This window comes from Colius striatus, chromosome W (assembly GCF_028858725.1).
Source record: "Colius striatus isolate bColStr4 chromosome W, bColStr4.1.hap1, whole genome shotgun sequence".
Lineage (NCBI taxonomy): Eukaryota > Metazoa > Chordata > Aves > Coliiformes > Coliidae > Colius > Colius striatus.
Window position 1 is genome coordinate 22,781,098 of NC_084789.1, and position 21,909 is coordinate 22,803,006.

Sequence of the window (21,909 nt, forward strand, 5' to 3'; positions counted from 1 at the left end):
TTGTATTCATTGTTCACATTGCAACTAGAAATTAATATAAATTGCATAAACAGCTCAATAACATATTTTGCTAGGCATATAAACAAATTCAAATTACTGAATTTCCTTTGTAAAAAGACCTCCTTGCTATACTTCCACAAAATTTAGTCTTATTTTGGTTCATCCTCTGAATTCAACAGGTTTACTGACAGTGTAGGTAAATTAAGGATTAATTATGCCTCAATAACAGTTCTATTTATTCTAATTCATATTATTTAGTGTACACAAGACAGAATTCTTCCCTATTTCCAGTGGGTAGAGACAATCTGTGGCAGAATCTCTGGAGTCTTATTCCTAAATGCATACCAAATCACTGACATCGCAACCTCTGCCTCAATTTTCTTTTTCTTACCTCCTTAGTAGTTTTATAATGTAACCCAAATTTTTGCTTGATTTTGTTACAAAGCATAGTTAAAATATTTTTAATACAGACAAGCAGCAAGATGGACCACATGAAATTTCTTTTCCACAGGGGTAAATAGTTAAATATCATCATATAATTCTCATTGTATTTTGAAATTATGATTAGGCTCATATACAGTAAGTATGAAGGAGATTTACAGTGAAAATATTTTTGAAGTGACGCAAGGAAACCAGTTTAATTCAAAAGTTTGGTTTTTTTTTTATTATTTGATGTCTTATCTCTATTTATCAAAGAATCTATTGCACGGATTATCAGACTAAATTGTTAACTTTTTTCCAACAGCAGAACAAATGCTTTTGTCATAAATGTCTCTCTGTCCATCCCAAGGCATAATATATTATTTAGATAGGGAGGAAATAATCTGTCAATAGCTTACTTTCAGTCCTAAACTAGAGAAAAAATTGCACATACATGTTTTAAGACAATTTCCACAGGTGAAATTGCTAGAGGGCCTCAGATTCTGTTTTCTTTTAACACATATTCTCAATTTCATGCATTGTTGGTAATTTAATTTAAATCAGTGGGACAATACACAGAGCATAAACCTACAGGAAATCTAGCCAAAGACATTGCAAAAAATCAACCACAAGTAAAGGAGCAAAAGTTGCATTAAGATTCATAGAGATGCTGAAAAGGTAGATGGGCTAGACATACTTACACTAATAGGATTTTTTTCTACAAATATATCTTTAAGCCTCTCCTACTCTACAATGAAAAGTAAATTTAAAAACAGAATAACTAGTAAGACAGATTGCTTGGAGAGGAAATCAGATAAGGAAACAAATAAGTAATGGATTGTATACCTAGCTTGGCAAAAGTTCTATGAGCACAGTCTAATTCAATTCAATTTTGAAACTGCCTAAATGTTTCATGATGTAATTTTTAGATTGTGAACACTGTTTTGAGGAACTGTTAGAAGATAATTTGTTCTATATTTTCCTTATACTCTGCACAAAGAACATCTCAGTAAGATGAAAGGTTATATACTTTAAATAAGAAACCTCTTAAAACAAACAAACAAACAATAAACAGAAATCACAGGCTACTACTCTCCCACCTCCTATGAATATCTGTTCTTGCTTTTCTTATTGATTTTTTCCTGGGGTAGAACACTATTCAATCTTTAAAAATAAGTCAATTAACACAATGTTAATTAGACATAAATGAAAAAAAACCCAAACAAGTATTTGAAAAAAATAACTTTATTTCCTTCTCAAAAGTTTCAAGTTTTCTATGCTCTCCCATGCTCAAACTGCACTCTCTCCTGTTACATCTATTTCAGATGACAATATAAGCTTCCCCCTTTTTCTTTTATTAGGAAATATGAAAAGCTTTCTTTATTCAAGAAGGGAACGGCAAAAAAGAGAACAAATAGAATTATTGTAAAGTGCTCTATAAGCCATCTATAAAGTTTTTGTTTCTGTTACAGTGTTCTCTGGAACAAGTTTGCTGCATGCCCAGTTTCCTTAGCTGATGATGATTGTAAATAACCAAATCTCAAAAGAGTTTTACTCATACTGTACAAAGGAGTTAAGCATGCCTGCACATGTATGAATGTTCTGGTTTCGGCTGGGATAGTTATTTTTCTTCCTAATAGCTGTTATAGGGCTCTGTTTTGAGTTTAGGCTGAAAAGAATGTTGAAAACATAGGAATGTTTCCGTTACTGCTGAACAGTGCTTACACAGCATCAAGGCCTTTTCTGCTTCTCACCCTGCCCTGCCAGTGAGTGAACTGGGGGGCACAAGAAGCTGGGAGGGAGCATGGCCAGGACAGCTGACACAAACTAGCCAAAGGGCTATTCCAAACCCTAGAGTGTCATGCCCAATGTATAAACTGGATGGAGTTGGTGGGGAGGAGTGGATCACTTCTTAAGCATTAGTTGGTAAACTGCTCTTATCTCAGTCCCCAAGTTTTACTTTTTCACAGATTCTCCTCCCCATTCCACGGGGAAGGGGAGGGGGTGAGTGAGCAGCTGTGTGGTGTTTAGTTGCTGGTGGGGATTAAACCACGTCAACAAACAATTCTGACACACATGGAAAAGGACTCTCTATCCTTTCTGAAGAAATTCAGAGATATTATATACTGTGGGACTCCAGACAAAAACTTCTTAATATCTATTTTATTGCTTATGCTATGTTGAGTCAGGGCAACACAATCTTCACTAGAAACATATAATCGTAGAATGGTAGGGATTGGAAGGGACCTTTAGAGATCATCTAGTCCAACCACCCTGCAGAAGCAGGTCCACCTAGATCAGGTTGCACAGGAACGTGTCCAGGTGGATCTTGAACACCTCCCAGGAAGGAGACTCCACACCCTCCCTGGGCAGCCTGTTCCAGTGCTCCATCATCCTTATAGTAAAATAGTTTTCTCTAGACTAAACAGCCCAAATTCCTGCAACCTTCCCTCATAAGGAAGATGCTCCAGTCCCTTGATCATCTTGGTGGCCCTGCACTGGACTCTGTCCAGAAGTTCCCTGTCCCTCTTGAGCTTGGGAGCCCAGAATTGGACACAGAACTCCAGATGAGGCCTCACCGGAGCAGAGTAGAGGGGGAGAAGAACCTTCCTCGACCTGCTGGCCACGCTCTTTTTGATGCATCCAAGGATGCCATTGGACTTCTTGGCCATAAAGGCACATTGCTGGCTCATGTTTAGTTTATTATCAACCAGGACTCCCAGGTCTCTCTCTGCAGAGCTACTCTCCAGCAGGTCAATCCCCAGCCTGTACTGGTGCAGGGGGTTGTTCCTCCTAAGATGCAGGACTCTGCCCTTGCCCTTGTTGAACCTCATGATGTTCCTCTCTGCACAATTCTCAAACCGGTCGAGATCTCACTGAATTTATTATTATAAATGTACTCTTTATTTGTTCAGGGTAATAAAGAAATACTTAAGAGAATCCAGTTCACCATAAAAATTCAGTCACATGGCGACAAACATTAGGTTATAAACCCCTTATTAATGCTTTTTCATTTTACAGGATACTTTTCAAAAATATTAAAAATAATACAGAGCACAAAAGCATTTGAAAGCATCTACAAAAACATGTATGATCACGTAGAGTTTTTCAATTTGTTTGATAAGTTTGCTATGACCTGGTACCTACTTTCCTTCTTCCACTTTAATCAATTACATTTGACTCTAGTTTGCATGGTTTATTACATATCAAAAGAGAAAATATATTTACTAAAATGTTACTCCACAAGTTAATAAGATTGCCTCAGTAAACCAAGCTTTCTGACAAATCGTTCTATCAACAGAATAACTTCAGACAGAATATTCTTCAAATATCTCTTACACATACTCTCAAAGCTGCCACAACTATTAAAAGAGACAAACAAACAAAACTCATAAGTGTCATGGTAATCAAATCTTTGTTCTGCTATAGGGAATCACAATGCTGATAAACTCCACTTGAGTGAAACTGAAGGGCAAGTCACAGAGTAGCTGTAAGAACATTTCATCAACAATTCATCTGGAAGAACTACATAAATGAAAAACCACTTATTCAATGCTTTGCCAAATTGCAATGCTGTTCATGACTTACTAGTTGCTTGCTGAAGGAAGAACATAAGTTTGGTTTCGTTTCATTGCCAGTTGGGCAAAGAAAAAAGAGGATAAAAGTACTTCCCTACTTTATAAAGATGCTTGGAAAATAAACATCCTTTTAAAATATTTAAGTACTGTTACAGTATAGCATTCAGGCACTAAAGTGCAAAGGGCCACATGACTCCCTGTGATTGATGAACAGCTTACTGGTTAAAGTTTAAAATTTTAAGCTATCCCTTTGTGTGCAAATTTAAATCCTTTCTGATGTGCTCTCCCTTAAAATGGTCCAGTATGTTCTTTATATCTGAGTCTTCAGTGATCAGAGTTCCTTGCCCACCAGCATCACACTTCTCCAAATAGTTCTGTGACCTGAAGAATTTTAAGAACAGAAAGGAAAGACAGGGAAAGACTGTGCTTAAGAGCACAAGGAAATCACAGTCTTTTTCTCAAAGATGAATTTAAGGTATGAGGAAAATACATCTACTCATAAGAATGAAGTTCCACTTATCTCAATACCATATCATCAGCTGAAAAACACACCATGAAGATAAATACGGATGAAAATAATGAGTAGTCATCCATTTACGCCAATGGCTTTCCTCTTTCCAATTCTCTGCCTTAAAGTTTATGGAAGGATATACAGCTACATCCTATGAACAGGATATGACCCTCTATTGAGTCCCTTACCCTCACCTTTTGACTACAACCATGAAGAGATAACTCCTGAACTCAGCTCACATACACATGCCTGAAAGAGGGCAGGAGACTGAGATCTCCTCACCAAGGGACTGCACCCAAAGGATTCTCTGCTGCAATGGATTTGGCGTGAGGGACAGAAGTATGTCCTATATCATTCCATAGAACATGCTTGAACACATTTTTCAAAATCATTTTTCCTCATCTACCCCAATATTGGCAAAAATGCAATGCTCTCAGCCTCCAGATAAACAAAAGGAGAGGTTCAGGCTCCTTGTTTATATTCCAGTCCTTAGATCTGGCCTTAAGAAATGGGATCCAGCCAGGTTGAGTCAGAGACGATTCTGGACCCAGCAAATGAATAATTCCAGGATGTAATATAGGTCATCATTGTCCAACGCTAAGCAGCACAGATTCAGAAATGACATAAAATACTCTTAGAAGAAAGGATTTTTTTTGAGGGAGGGAAGAGATTTCCAAAGAGCACTTGGAAGGATTCAGACAGAGAGCAAGGAATATACCCAACACGCACTCTCCAAAGATGCCAAGATGCATGAGAACTCACATTATGTTGGTATCAACAATTTCCACAAGCTATCAGATTGCTGCAGCAACTACTGACACGAGTTATTTTATTTCTTATTGCTATTCAGTGATTTCTTGTCTTTATAAAACTCAATGAAAGAATCTAGAGAAGTCTAGTTTTGCAAGATACTTCACAAAACATGTAGCAGTTCAAAAAGGGCAAGAAGGACGACTCAGGAAACTACAGGTCGGTCAGCCTCACCTCCATCCCTGGAAAGGTGATGGAACAACTCATCCTGAATGTTGTCACTAAACATATGAAGGAAAAGATGGTTATCAGGGGGTGTCAACATGGATTCACCAAGGGGAAATCCTGTTTGACCAACCTGATAGCCTTCTACGAGGGCATAACTGGCTACCTAGATGACGGGAGAGCAACGGATGTCATCTACCTTGACTTCAGCAAGGCTTTTGACACCATCTCCCATAACATCCTCATCAGAAAGCTCAGGCAGTGTGGCTTGGATGAGTGGACGGTGAGGCGGATCGAGAGCTGGCTGAATGACAGAGCCCAGAGGGTGGTGATCAGTGGCAGAGAATCGAGTTGGAGGCCTGTGGCCAGTGGAGTTCCACAGGGATTGGTTTGGGACCAGTCTTATTCAACATCTTCATCAACAACGTGGATGAGGGGACAGAGTGTACCTTCAGGAAGCTCCCTGATGAAACCAAACTGGGAGGACTAGCTGGTTCACCAGAAGGCTGTGATGCCATTCAGTGGGATCTCGACTGGCTTGAGAGTTGGTCAGAGAGGAACCTCCTGAGGTTCAACAAGGATAAATGCAGTCCTGCACCTGGAGAGGAACAACCCCAGTCACCAGTACAGGCTGGGGATTGACCTGCTGGAGAGCAGCTCTGCAGAGAGAGACCTGGGAGCCAGGTTGATAATAAACTAAATATGAGCCAGCAATGTGCCCTCATGATCAAGAAGGCCAATGGCATTCTGGGAGTGTGCCCAGCAGGTCAAGGGAGGTTGTCCTCCCCCTCTGCTCTGTCCTGGTGAGGTCTCATCTGGGGTCCTGTGTCCAGTTTTGGGCTGTCCAACTCAAGAGGGACAGGGAACTTCTGGAGAGAGTCCTGCCCAGGGCCACCAGGATGAGGAAAGGCTGCAGGAATTGGGGCTGTTTAGTCTGGAGAAGAGGAGAGTGCGGGGGGATCTCATTAATATTTAAAAATATCTAAATGGTGGATGTCAGGAGGTTGTGGCATCACTATTCTGTTGTATCTAGTGACAGGACAAGGGGTAATGGAAAGAAGTTGGAACACAAAAAGTTCCATTTAAACATAAGGAAAAACTATTTTACTGTGAGGGTGACAGAGCACTGGAACAAGTTGCCCAGGGAGGTTGTGGAGTCTCCTCTGGCAGTTTTCAAATCCTGCCTGGACACATTCTTGTGCTACCTGATATAGGTGGACCTTCTTTAGTAGGGGGATTGAATTAGATGATCTGTAAAGGTCACTTCCAACACCTATCATTGTATGACTCTACTCAGAGTAAAATGGAACAAGATTGGAAATTGAAATAAATTCAGTGTTGCACAAAGAACTTCACTTTTATGAATCAGAGTGTCAGAGGACTACCTTGGGATTTCACTGTCGTTGCTTTCGAACATGTATTGAAATTTAAGTAAACTCAATTTACAACTCAATTGTATTAAAAAGTTAAGATGTTTTGTACAGTTGAAAACACAGCATGTAGTTTTCTGTTACTATTAATGTCTGGAACATTAAATTTATTATCTATGCATTTTCCTAGTCATGTATTCTGATTAATTTAAAAACTGAGGCATGAGGTCTCACCCAGAGAAAAAAGCCCTTCATTAAATATAATAAAATTAAATCTAAATTTTTATTCTCATGAAAGAAAAACTCCTGTATAGTCAATATAATACAATCAAGATCTTTGCAGAGAACAAGCAAAACAAATACCATTATTTATACCTGATTTGGGACTTTAGGTACATCAAGAAGATGCTTTTACCTCACCTTATCATGATAAGATTCTCACTGAAAATATCACATGAAGCTACTTTTGTTTTGTTTCTTCAAAGTAACTTAATTGTCTTAATAACAAAAAAATAAAATTGCTGATATTTTAGCAAGGTTAAATTTTCTTACCAAAAAAGTCACCTAAACCGGTTGAAAATGTCAAGTAACAGAAATTTTAATTTATCAGAAGCAAATGTGAGGCTTTGTCGTCTTTGCATTTTGCCAAATTTACCCTTTGTCTAGAAGAAAGTTCAAACCAAAAATTCTGATCACATATCCCTGTATGTACCCAAGGCAGTTTCTGACTTTCAACAAATTGCTCTGACAAATTAGGTAACACATTTCTATCACTTACATATGCCAAAGCAATTTTTCAAAATTGAACTTATTAAACAATATACTCCTAAATCTGCAAACAGACAAAGCATCATATTTCAGATGAACTAAAGTACAATGAAACTAGTAGATTTGGTCAAGTTTATTGTTGCTGCTAAGAACTCAATGTGCAACATGTTAAGTTCACTCTTATTATCCAGGGAAGACTTAATAACACTGTGAGAGTAAGAATCAAAATATTTATCTTAGTTGCAAAGATAAAAATAGGAAATAAATCAACCCATCTCTAGGCAAAGTAGTGTTCTGAAAACGTCTCCTATTGTACTGGTAACAGATCAACACAAGAAAGAACTCCAGTATGCAATGGCTGAATTCGTGCTGTCTACTGACATCAGTATATCCAACATCTACTTCTGAAAAGCTAACAGCAAAAACGAAGGCTCCTGAGATTACCTACAATGCTCATACACATCCCAACACACTTTTTGGGACAGGACAGATGCACCATGACTAAAAAAAAAAAAATCCCTGCGAGTAGGAACAATCCATGCTAGAGAACTGATATCTTCCTAGACTACTGGAGTAAACTGGTTATATATAGTCTGATTTAGGCTTTTGTCTAAAACAATGCCTAGAATATTTTTCAAACTATGAACTTGTTCAGTCCAGAAAGGAGGAAAAAAATAATTAGGGCTAAATGAACAAAGTGCATATTAAAATGGATTCAATGCAAACCCAACATATCTTTCAATAATTCTAATGCCATGAGAGACAGCCAGCTCCTCTTCTAGGTCAGTTAAGTTGAAAAGAGATAGTCACTAATATCTCAGAAAATAGGAAAATCGGAAAGATTGCAGAATTCCTATCAAAGTGATGGTTTTTTCTACATATTCAATTAAATTTAGAGTTTAAGAGAAGCTTTAAAGACTTCAGTTGAGAAAAATCATCATAAACTCTGCTGTAAACGATGAAATATATCCTTTAGTTCTCTAAAATGTGGCATAATTTACTAGAGAACTTCAGAGAAAGTTATGACATGCTTAATCCATCGGGCTGTGCATGCACATGCAAGATGCTTAGTGTTATTATTCTGGCCTTCCCACAGGCAAATGAAGTTTGGAATAAGCAGGAGGAACTGGAGATGTGGGTGCAGATGCGGGGCTATGACCTCATTGTGGTCACAGAGATGTGGTGGGACAGCTGCCATGACTGGAGCACAGCCATGGAGGGCTATGTATTGTTTAGGAAGGACAGGCTTACAAGGAAATGGAGGTGGAGTTGCTCTCTATGTGAGGGAGCAATTAATTTGTACCAAACTGTGCCTGGGTGGGGATAAGAAGTGGGTAGAGTGCTTATGGGTAAATATTAATGGGCAGGGCAAGGTGGGTGATATCGTTGTAGGAGTTTGCTACAGGCCACTTGATCAGGAGGAATTGGATGAGGCCTTCTATGAACAGCAGAGAGCTGCCTCACGATCACAATCCCTGGTCCTCATGGGGGACTTCAACCACCCTGATATTTGCTGGGAAAGCTACACAGCCAAGCACACGCAGTCCAGGAGGTTCCTACAGATTGTTGATGACAACTTCCTGTCACAGGTGATTGAGGAACCAACAAGGAGGGGTGTGCTGCTGGACCTGGTACTGACAAATAAGGAGGGTCTGGTTGGGGATGTGAAGGTTGGAGGCAACCTCGGCTGCATCGACCATGAGATGGTAGAGTTCAAGATCATGTGTAGAAGAGGCAGGACACAAAGCAGGACCGTGACCCTGGATTTCAGGCAAGTCGACTTTGGCCTCTTCAAAGATCTGCTTGGATGGATCTCATGGGATATGATTCTAGAAGGTAGAAGTGCCCAAGAGAGCTGGTCAATCTTCATGCATCATGTCCTCCAAGTCCAGGATTAGTGTGTCCCAACACACAGGAAAGGAGGAAAAAGAGGTTGGAGGCCTCCATGGATGAGCAAGGATCTGCTGGGACAACTCAGGCAGAAAGTAGCCATCTATGAGAGGTGGAAACAGGGGCTGACTTCTTGGGAAAGGTATAGGAACACTGCCAGAGTATGCAGAGGTGCAACTAGGAAGGCTAGAGCCCTTCTAGAATTAAATCTAGCCAGGGAAGGTAAGGACAGTAGTAAGGCATTTTTCAAGTACATCAGCAGCAGAAGGAAGATGAGGGGGAATGTGGTCCTGCTACTAAACACAGAGGGCACCCTGATGACCGAGGATGCAGAGAAGGCCGCAGTACTGAATGTCTTCTTTGCTTCAGATTTTTGAACAATCATGGAGGACAGGCAAGGTGTCTGCGGACTGGAGAAAGGCTAATGTCACTCCAGTCTTCAAAAAGGGCAGGAAGGATGACCCAGGAAACTACAGGCCAGTCAGCCTCATCTCCATCCCTGGAAAGGTGATGGAACAACTCATCCTGAAGGTTGTCACTAAACATGGTTATCACAGGGAGTCAACATGGATTCACCAAGGAGAAAATTCTGTTTGACCAATCTGATAGCCTTTTATGAGTGCATAACCGGCTGGCTAGATGAGCGGAGAGCAGCGGTTGTAACAGGACAAACTATAATGGGAACTTCTGGAGAGATTCCCGCCCAGGGCTATCAGGATGATCTGGAACAACTTTCTTATGAGGAAAGGCTTCAGGAATTGGGGCTGTTTAGTCTAGAGAAGAGGAGACTGGGGGGGGATCTCATTAATATTTAAAAATATCTAAAGGGTAGATGTCAGGAGGTTGTGGCATCACTATTCTGTTGTATCTAGTGACAGGACAAGGGGTAATGGAAAGAAGTTGGAACACAAAATGTTCCATTTAAACATAAGGAAAAACTATTTTACTGTGAGGGTGATGGAGCACTGGAACAAGCTGCCCAGAGGGGTTGTTGAGTCTCCTTCCTTGGAGGTCTTCATGACCCACCTGGACATGTTCCTATGTGACCTGATCTAGGTGAATCTGCTTCTGCAGGGGGGTTGGACTAGATGATCTCTAAAGTTCCCTTCCAACCCTACCATTCTTTCATTCTATGAAAAGGGACTGTTGGGATGGTTCGATTCTAACAATCGTGTACCACAAGTTATCCCACTCATATTTGAAGAAAATTTCAAACCTGTTTTTCAGTTTTTTTAAAATGTTACTTTGTTATTTTAAAGTAAAATGAACGGATTATCCATGTGCACAATAAAGGTATGATATTCAAATTTAAAGTTTAATGAAACAATGTAAAAATTGCCTAGACTTTCAGTATACATAGCATTAGTTTTAGCTTAAAACAAGTCAATTTCACTGAGTTTTGTAATGAATGAGCATTACTCCCTTAAGATAGAATGACTATCTAAATGGTGTTTTGAACTAATCCTATTTTAAATTGGATTTCAGATAAATCACAGCAATCACGTTGTATGTGACAAAGCCAGGAGAAGACATTTTCTTGGGGGAGGGATGGATGAGAAAGGAAAAACAAAGGACAAGAAATACAGTGAGGTAAAAGAAAGAAAGATAAAGAAAAATATACTAAGCTACATGGAATGAGAGAGATGTGAGTGGAATAGTGATGCTAAAAGGCAACACTAGAAAAGATTTGCTACAATCTATTCGGAAATATAGGATGAACTTAATAAAGAATATTTATGAAAATTACATCTAGTGTATTAAAATTTTTATAACTAAGAAGCCTAAATGGCAAAGAGAAAACCAGCAAATGTTATTTTTCTCAACTGAGAGGACACGGTGTTAACGACATGAATATTTTCTATATCAATCAGTTGTTGACAAATACTTTGGCTTATGAAGAAATATCTTTATGAATTATGAACCTTTTAAAACACTGAAGTTTGCCTAATTATTTAGTGTAATATATCCTAGGAATTAAGTTACCAGGAAGTTGGGGAAAAAATGTAAAACTAAAAATACACATGAAAAGTCTCATGTTCAAAGATATTTTCTCCAAAATCTGACTGGATGAACACTCAAAACTTGATTAGTAAGAGAAACATAGTTACAACATTATTCTTTCCACGAAACTTATTTCTGGTATAACTGTAAGAATCTTATTCTACATACAATAACAAAGAGACAGATATCAGATTCATTTTTTTTTCCCTAGAAATTATGCCCCAAATTATTTCAGATTATGTAAGAAATATATGACTTCAGAAAATACAAAATACACAAAAACATTGGAGAAAAGTTATAAATCTGACTTTAAAATGAATGCATTGCTTGTATGACACAGTTACTAGAATCATGTTAATCACTTAAGAGACATTAAAATCTTTCCACATTACTAAATATACTATACAAATAACCTAAAAGTTACTGATTTTCTGCACATAGAAATGTATGAATTCAAAGTCTATCCTTTTGAGACTAAAGCTGAATTCCATCAGAAAGTTTTCAGTATTCCCTATCAAGAACATTAAATTTTCATCTGAAATCTTTAGATTAAACTGATAGCAAAGATGTCATAATTTTATGTCTGATTGTAGATATCTATTAATGTTAGAAATGGAAATTTTGCCTGTTTTTAACCTTGAAAATGGAGAGGGTAAATATTAATATTTCCAGGATAAAGAGAAAATATTTAACAAGGAGGCTAATATTTTACAAATAAGTAATACTCATCCCAAATCATTAAGTCTTTTAAGAGTCAATACAATCAAGTTTGTAGACAGAGAACAGATGTAGCACAATAAATTCATTATACAGATTTCAACTCTGTACACATGCACATAAACATAGTTTCACAATGATGATTTCTACATCATTTCTTATTAGATCAACTTGATAAGAAAATATTTTACTATTGAATTCATGAGCAATTATACACTTGTAACTGCATTCACATATAATCTTGTATACAGATGAAATCCTCTCACCTGCCACTTTGTCATATTTTGAGACATGACAGCTCTACAAACACAACTATGTAAGAAATGTAAATGCTTTAACTGCTAAACATTAAAAAAGAAAAGAACCCTGACCAGTCAGTTACATTGATTTCACAGTGTGAAATGATCTACTTCAGTCTGAAACCAAAGAAGGTAAAATTATAGCATCAAAAAGCAAAGTAAACTTATTAAAAAAGTGTTAAATCTGCAGAGATGATCAATCAAATATCAAACCTACAAACTATTCTGAATAATTTCCTGTTCATACTACTAATTTGAAAATGCCAGCCCATTGTTTACCAGGTCCTTTTTTTATTTCCACATACACTGGACCATAGAGACAATATCTGAATTCTCCTGAAGACAGAAACTGTAAGCTTATTGTCATGCAGCCTAAAGTGTGGAGGCTTCCCAACAAAGTCATATTTATATTGTAAAAGAGGCAGATGGGACTTTGCCTTCTTATTTCATCATGTCAAAACATCCCTTGCAAAAAATAATTTCCATTTAAAAATATAAAATAATCTTAGAGTTTGTATACATAGTATTTCCCACCACTCCAGATACACTGATTTAGTTACAGTAGTACCAGTCCCTTATATAGACACACTTAAACCAGTTTAAATCAGTCATATAGCAGTTATGTTTATATAGATAAATTACCAGATTAAAGTAATGTAGCTGAAGTACAGCTTAAGACAAAGTGTTCCCACATTAGGAACTTGCATTGGAGTGAACAAATCATTTCAGTTAGACTGTATCAAAATTTCTTATAAAGACCATCCCACAGACAAGTTTCACTTTGTTCCCACAAATCACCATATAAGTAAGCATATAAACTATCAAACTTTTGTATTTAATTCTAACCACAGGAGTAGTAAATCTAAAAGTACAGAAGTGTACAAAATATAATGTAATTAACATTTTAAAAGAAAAATCTTACCTTTATTAGATTTGGCTGACTTGTTCTTGTTAGATTTAAAACAAGAGCCCCTTGATTTATCTTCTCTATCCTTAATAAATTTCTGCACATCATCCAATGAAAGTTTTTGAAGGACAACTACAGGTTTAGCTCCTTTATTTAGATCTTCAACTAGCCCAATCTTCTCTACTTTGTCCTTCTGTTCACCTTTAAATTCAGTTTTTCTTGATTCCTGAGTGACATTGCCATCTTTATCACGCTTGATTTTTGGAATAACAAAATGTTTCAATGCACCAGATCGTGCCCCCAACAAATAACTGGGAAATTCTGCTTTACTGTCAGCATGTGCTTTATTACTATCTATTTTACTCTTATTTCCATCTGTCCTTCGTTCATCCTTGTTGTTGGGTGATTTAAAACCAGGTTTATCCAGTCTTGACTTACTAGAATCTCCTTTACCTTCCTGTTTAATGCGAGGACTGTCAGGTCTTGATTTCTGATCCCCAGAAGAAAACCTTTCCCTTGAATCACCAGAGTCGTGTTTATGTTTCCGTTCAAATTTCTCCATTTTTGAACTATCAGATTTGATACCATGCTTAGAATCATGTTCATTTTTGTTTGAGGATCTCAAATATTCAGGCCTTCTAATCTTGGCTGTATCTCTGTATCTCTCTGACTCCTCTCTGTCCTCAGATCTTTGTTTAAGGCTATCATGGTCACGCCTTGGTGTATCAGAAACTGAACGTCCATCAGGTCTTTGTTTAGTTGGATCAGATCTACTTTCAGATTTTATCCTTGAAGGATCAGATTTCACATCTAGTTTATGCCTAGATATTTCAATTTTCTTATCTGACAACGGTTTACTCAAGTCCTTCCTGTTATCATGTTTATGTTTTGGCACTTCGGGCTTGCCTTCGCTCTTTTGTTTTGGCATTTCAGGCCTGCCTTCGCTCTTGTGTTTTGGTGTTTCAGGCCTCTGCCTTATTTCTTGCTTCCCATTATTCTGTTTTCCCTCATTTTGTTTCATCTCCATTTGCCTTCTCTCATTTTGTTTTGATTCAATATGTCTGTTTTCATTGTGTTTCACTTCCATTTGTTTGCTTTCATGTTTAGCTTCTACCTGTTTGTTCTCATTGTATTTACTTTCCAACAGTCTGCTCACATTTTGCTGAAATTCCATTTGTTTGCTTTCATTTTGCTGGATATCTGTCTTTTGACCCTCAAAGTCTGACACTTTCCTAAAAATCTCGGGATGGTTTTCAGGTTTAAATTTAAGAATTCCAGCAGTGTCTTCTTGGGGAACACACACAAACCCATCATTATACTGTTTAATTTCTTCAGGTTTTGTGATGGTGTCCAAATCCTGAGTTACTGTTGCCTGAGAGTCCGCTCTTCCTGCTTGCTGCAGATCAATACTAACCATCAATGCTGGCCTTGCCCCATTTCCTGCAGAACCTGTCTCCTGAGAAGCTGCTTTATTTCCTCCAGTAGCACCTCCAGCCTCCTGTGGTTTGTTTTCTTGTTTTCGCTTCTTCAGAGGCTTATCTGCAAATTAAAAGAGAAAAATCACAAATGCTATATATAGAAACAGCTAAATATCTGAGAAAAAATATCCATTCCCATCTACCTCCATCAATTAATCCTCCTCAGCACGTGTGCACACAACAAAACCCGTTGAATTTAAAAGTAAGAATAGAACTTCTCTAACTAATACTTTTTAATATATTCTGACTATTGTTTGTTGTCAATCACATGTGGCAATTAATAATTAAAAAAAACACCCTCAAAACATATGAATCAATGTCCCTGTAAAATTCCCAAGAGAACCATCTAATAAAGCAGCTGCAATACATAACAACCAAAAAAAAAACCCAAATCAAAAATAAAAAAACAACTTACACTTCAAGTAAGTTTTGAGGAATAATATTATAAAAGACTCTCTTCTGCAGATTCAGTCTGCTTCGTTATATATGAACTAAGCAAGGATCTGCAGTGATTAAGACTGAGGTTCTCCCTACTTAGTTCAGTGCATCATTTGGACTTCACATATATTGTAGTCAGGGAACACACGAACAATGAACAAAAATTATTAAAATAAATCCAACACTCCCATGCTTCTCTTTGAAACAAGGAGTATATCAAGAGGTGGAATCTTATACCATAACACATATGTATTAGGTGGGAGGCCACTACACACTTAAAAACTTGAATATTTTCCCTTTATAAACATAATGCTTTTCATGTATGAAATAAAAAGTTCGGTGATAATTTTATGGTCCTTTCAGCTTACAATAAAAATAACATTAGGAGGAGAATGCAGAAAAATAAAAAGTGAACCAATCACACACCCTTTGATTTAGTAGAATTCATAGAAACAAAAGCACATGGAAATATCAGAGTATGTTCTATGCTTTTAAAATACAACTTATTTATATTACCAAAATGCTACTCTAAACTAAAATTAATTTCTGCCATGAAACTTAAAAGCCTTACCTGCACTAAGGCTTATATTCTCTTTTCTGAACTACCATTGTGCAATTTGTAAAAAAATCAATAATTTACTCTATAATCAGGGAATATGATTTTAAGTCTAAGAAATGACCAAAGACAGTTTGGAAATTCTGTTGTAGGTCTATTGTCAAAACAATTAGACCACAAATGCATTATAAGAAAAATAACTCAATTTTGTGTCTAGATTTGTGGTGCCTTATCACCAGATGCAATGAGACAGCTCTATTTTTGGCAGCAGGAGAAGGGTAAGGAGGATGCAATCAAGGAAGAGGGAATTAAACTCTAAGGAAAAAAAACCCAACTTCTCAAGTTGTAAACCAGAATTATAATATATGATTTCTAATTTCTTCTATACTTGTAGAAGATTCTTATTTAGGAGAATTAAAACTTTGAAGGATCATCTCCAAAATTAACATTAGAACACAGTAACAAATAGTAACATGGTCAATTCCAGTGATGTGAACAGGTTTGTGGGTTTTTTTTCTTCCCATCATTTTCATTCTTGAATCTATTTGTATATCTCTAACTTCCAAAAACTCAAATATTATGTACAACACTAAATGGGTGGAAGACAGTATAGACAGATACAATAAACTCCATGCAGAAACTGGTCAACTGCAAATAAGGAACTTTGATAAATTCAACAAAAACCTGTAGTAACGCCCACTAACTTTCTGGTAGACATGTGAAGCAAAATAAATTTGCTGAATCAAAGATGCAGCTTTTTAGCATGCTGATTTTCTCCTACAACAACTTTTGGATTCATATGAGAGTTTACATAGATATAACTTTCCTACAGTTCTTATTAAAATAAATGTATTTTTTTAAACCTTCATGCAGTGTCAAAAATCTCCTTGTGATTAAGAGGGCTTTGACCTCAGTGAGTTTCATGGCAGGTCTTAGGAATGGCCATGAAGTAGAAATTTCTAGACTGAAAGATTTCAAATGTGATTATTTTTTTAAACATATCACTACCTTATTTCTCAATTAAAACTCTTTACATTTTTAAACACAAATTGACAAACTTGTGTTCTTAGGAAAAAGTCAGTCAGCTTTTTCATTTTAACCCAGAAATGTCAGCCACACTGAAAATGTCCTGTAAAGCTCTGATGGCAGATCTAATTACTGATTAAGACATTACTGTTATCAGTTATCTGCCCCATTCCTTTAAGGGAGGTTATCACCTGTAGCAGAAGGGTATGCACATTCACATTTTCACAAGTGCATCAGCTTAAGGCACTAGTGAAGATGATTTGCATTAACCTACCAGACTTAACAAATCATCTAAGACCCAAGTATTTGCTTCCTTCTGCTACGCTGCTATAGGAGTAAGGCAAATGGCCAGAAGCTGTGATGCTGTAGCTGGATCAACCAAAACTCACCTTTCAGAGCCCTTGTGCTGACAGCTCCAAGACTACAAATAAAACAATTCAGGTAGGACCAATTTTCTCACTTGAATTTCCCTAACTGCCCAGGTTCAAAATGCTGTTGCTCTTCATCATCCAAAATGTCAAATTGAAAGTTGAAAACATACAGATGATCACATCACAACTTGATATATTCCCTCTAAATAGAGCTCTCTTGATGCATCTTCTTCATTTCTCTCGACAACTGAGTACTGATCTTTTAGTAAGTTACAATCACTACTGGTCGACATCTTATCTGAGAAGAAAGGGATGCCTTCAAAGTTTTCTTTTCCTAAATGGCAAGGTGATTGCAGATGGAGTTACAGATTACTAACAGATTTCTTCATATTTCCAGTGCATCTTGATGGCGAACCTCAGAACTAGACTTGATCATTACTGTTTTGCCTCTATGAGATTTCTGGATCTAGGACAAAAAAGCTGTCCAAAGTATATGAAAATATCAGGGTGAACTAGGCCACTAAAGGTAGGATGAGTACATAGTACCACTATCTTCATTGAGCATAATGGAAAAAAACTCCACTGAATGAGCACAAAAACTTTTTAGGTTGCCATCATAGCTGCAGAAATATGAAAGGTGAAAAACACCATTGGGCTTAAAGGACTTTATCAGATCTTGAAGTCACTTTGAACTATATGAGAATAATCAACAGAGTATCAGAGAACTAAGGAGAGAGCAATTAACCTCTGAAAACAGATGTCTTCAGATCTTCTCTTTTACAATTAAATATATACAAGTTTGTATAAATCTGCCTTGTTAAGTCCCCTTAGGGTCTTAACAAACAGATGAACTTGGGAACTTTTACAATATCCATTCAAATATATTTCATATTCTTCAAGACATCAGTATCCAAGCTTTGCCCACTTAATTCCACGGAGAGTAGAATTTCTTTCTATGATCAGGATCTAGGATTTTGCCAAAATATCAGATAACATTTTTCTTTCAAATCCTCCAGACCAAGGTTCAAAGCTTGCCACAGTTCTGAACAGGTAGGCTCACAAGCTCTTGAGGCCAATAAAGTGTGATCAGGATCTTTTTACTTCACTCTTTGTATTAGGCTTTGTAATAAAGGAATATGTAGTAAGCCATAGAAGAGCTTTCTGACAGTCTGATCCCAGTTATTCTCCTATGTATGCATTCTTTTGGCTTGGCAAATCTACATGGATGTTCTATGTATATTGAAATATGCTGGCCAAAAGGCAGTACCTTAGTACTCAAAGATCATAAGCTACCTTATTCTAAAAAACAGAGGAGATGTTTTGTCAAATTAAATGGATGACTGTGGTGCAAGAAACTAAATGTTATAGGAACCACAAGTTTGAAATGGGAAAAAAAGTTTAGCTGGATTTCCAAGCAGTTCTCTCACTTGTCCTGTTACGAAGCAAGATCTCAATTGGCTTGAGAGTTCAGCAAGGACAAGTGCATGTGGGGAGGATCAACCCCCTGCACCAGTACAGGCTGGGGGTTGACCTGCTGGAGAGTAGTTCTGTGGAGAGAGGCCTGGGAGTCCTGGTTGATAATAAACTAAACATGAGCCAACAATGTGCCCTCATGGCCAAGAAGGCCAATGGCATCCTGGGATGCATCAAGAAGAGTATGGCCAGCAGGTCGAGGGAGGTTCTGCTCCCCCTCTACTCTGCCCTGGTGCGGCCTCATCTAGAGTACTGTGTCCAGTTCTGGGCTCCCCAGATGAGTAGAGACAGGGAAATTCTAGAGAGAGTTCAAGTGCAGGGCCACCAAGATGATCAGGGGACTGGGGCATCTTTCTCATGAGGAAAGGCTGCAGGATCTGAGACTGTTCAGCCTGAAGAAGAGGAGACTGAGGGGGGACCTCATTAATACTTACAAGTATTTAAAAGGTATCTGTCAAAAGGATGGGGTGACACTTTTTTTCTGTAGTGTTCAGTGATAAGACTAGGGGTAATGGACAAAAGCTGGAACATGAAAAGTTCTACTGAAACTTAAGGAAAAACAGCACAGGCTGCCCAGGGACAATGTGGGGTCTCCTTCTCTGGAGCTTTTCAAAACCCGCCTGGAAACGTTCCTGTTTGACCTGATCTAGGTGGACCTGCTTTAGCAGGGAGGGTGGACTAGATGATCTCTAAAGGTCTCTTCCAACCCCTATCATTCTGTGAGTCTATGACTCTATGAACAGGATTCCTGGAGACAGGTTGTGGCTTTCAAGTTTGGAAATATCTGGATGTCAAAACAATGAATACTTTCAGATTTAGTAATTAATTACTGCAAAATATTTGTGTAAAAAACATTGCTCTGGCATAAACAGAGATACCTTCAAATACATTTCTGCTGAAGCTGCAAGTCAATCGTGATTTGCAGAATATCAATCTTCATAACAGATATACTCAGAAGCCAAGCAAGTATTCGAGACACCAGCTGGATGAGAGGAGCTGTATTAAAGATGTATCTCCATTCTTCCATTTAATTTGAAGTCTTTTCAAAGCCAGAACACCACTAGTGCTGAAATCTTCGATGTTACTGCTTTCTTGCAAACTCCATGATTGTCTTAAGTCACAGATTAAACTCTTTCAACAAATGAGTATAATAAGATTGTTTGTCCTATTCAAGTGGGCCGTTTGTAAATACCCGTGAAAAGGTAACAAGTCTAAATAAGAATCAGATACATAGTTGCTGAGCTTTGTTTCAGCAAAATTGGTAACACTCCGTTCTATTAACATTGTTTTGTTGACTTCAAAAACCAGAGATTTCTGAATGATTTTGAATGATCTTTAAGACAAAAGAGATAATTTACCACTTCCCTATTTACACCTTGTAAGGGATTCAGTTGGAGACTTCATATCCAAGATGCTTAAATGTGAATGCACTCCTCTTCAGAACCACCAAGAAGATTGATCCTCTAATGCTGAATTCTAGATGAATCATTTTGATGACTCCAATACAAGCTTTTTTTAAAGCATAATCATTAAGAGTTTAGTATTTAAAGCTCTAACACTCTTCAACAATTATTGGGATGTGCCTCTACTCATTTGAAATACCACTTATTTGCATTATTTAAATCAGTAATGAATGAATTTATACCAAATATACCAGTCTTGAGCAGTTATTACTTATTGTCAAACCTTCCATGTTTGAATATCAAAGACAAATCATCTAGAGGTCAATTTCAAACTTATCTTATTTAAGCTAACAGTCAAGACTACGTATTTTCTTTTCCTAGTTATTTTTCACAGATATCTTCAAAACTGTCCAAGCACCCTCTCCCCTCCAACTGTGTTGTGTAGACCACAGGAATATAAATCAATCAATATAATTTGGATACAAGAAAGAATTAAAATTACTTTAATGATACTGATAGAAAACCTATCAATGGAGTGAGGGCAAATATCCATTCTTATCTTTTTACCCTTTCATGAACATTCAGCATTATTTGCCATGTGGGTTTGTCTCCCCCACAAAACCATATTCCAATAAACAAAGAATTAAACAGCTAAAGAGACCTCTTCCTATCAGTAGGAGCGATTCCCACAGCACTAGCTCCTTCCCTTGAAGAAGAGATTCAGTAAACATAAGACAAAAAATTTAGTCTCATTGCTTGCTCTGTTACAGAAGAAACTAAGGAAGTATAGTCATGTTCCTGGTACAGAAAGCTTTATAGAACAGAACATAATTCCAAAGGCTTCAAAGTAGAGACTAGAGGGCTTCCAGCTGCTGCAATTTGGAGGAAAGGGGTTTCTCAGAATCTGAACAGAAACAGCTGCTAATTTTTAGCATTCTGTCAAGAGACTTTATCAAACTTCTGGTCACTATGCAAAAAAGAAAGCCTATCAGAAGGGATGTCCAAACTCAAACAAAACAAACCAAAAACTTAAAAACTCCAAAAACTTAAGGAGTCTCTGACATATCTTAAGAGTATAGCAGAATTCAGAATCTTCATTTTGTTAAAGTTCTGCTTATTTTCTTAAATAGGATAGTTACATAATCAGCATAACTGGAGAATGAAATATTATCTTATTAATTTTTCTACATAAAGATGTTTGGAAACTCATTATTCCCTTTCAACTATAGTAATACAGAAAAAAAATACACTAGAAAATAACAAGAACTGAACTACAGCAAATTATAATCAAGCATCTCCACTTGTTTAGAGACTGGAAGCTGTAATTTAATCGAATGAATTTAATATTGCTTTTACAAACAATATGATTTCAATTTATTTATGAGAGATTTTTCTGACACAAATTCTGGGTTTTACCCATGTGATTGCTTTGTGAATAATTATAGTTTTGTAAACTTGATTGTTAAAATATCTGAACAGAACCTTAAGTGCAATTATTTTTGAAATACAAAATACAGCACCTAATTTCACAAGAAAAATTCAACACACTAACAGTAGACAATGAAAACTACTTGTTTTATGTATCACAGATTAACGTCTGTGTTTCATTTTAATTTGTAGGAACAATAAACTTTAGAAATAAGCAAATTACTTGGAAATTGATTGGTGTACACTTTCCATCTCTCTTCCAGATGTTGATTCTGACATCATACCTTACATTAAAAAGTA

General features: G+C 37.1%; 1 protein-coding gene across 6 annotated transcripts in view; it reads right to left on the bottom strand.

Moving 5' to 3' along the window:
• LOC133628460 (nipped-B-like protein) overlaps nt 1-21,909 on the bottom strand; it is a 165,575-nt gene that overhangs the window by 56,470 nt on the left and 87,196 nt on the right. For 5 of the 6 annotated variants that reach the window (XM_062016629.1, XM_062016630.1, XM_062016633.1 and 2 more), the window contains one exon: nt 13,452-14,975. The exons of the other annotated variant lie outside the window; for it this stretch is intronic. In XM_062016629.1, coding sequence (XP_061872613.1) covers nt 13,452-14,975 — 1,524 coding nt within the window. The remainder of the gene's footprint in view (nt 1-13,451; nt 14,976-21,909) is intronic. 6 annotated transcript variants of the gene reach the window in all.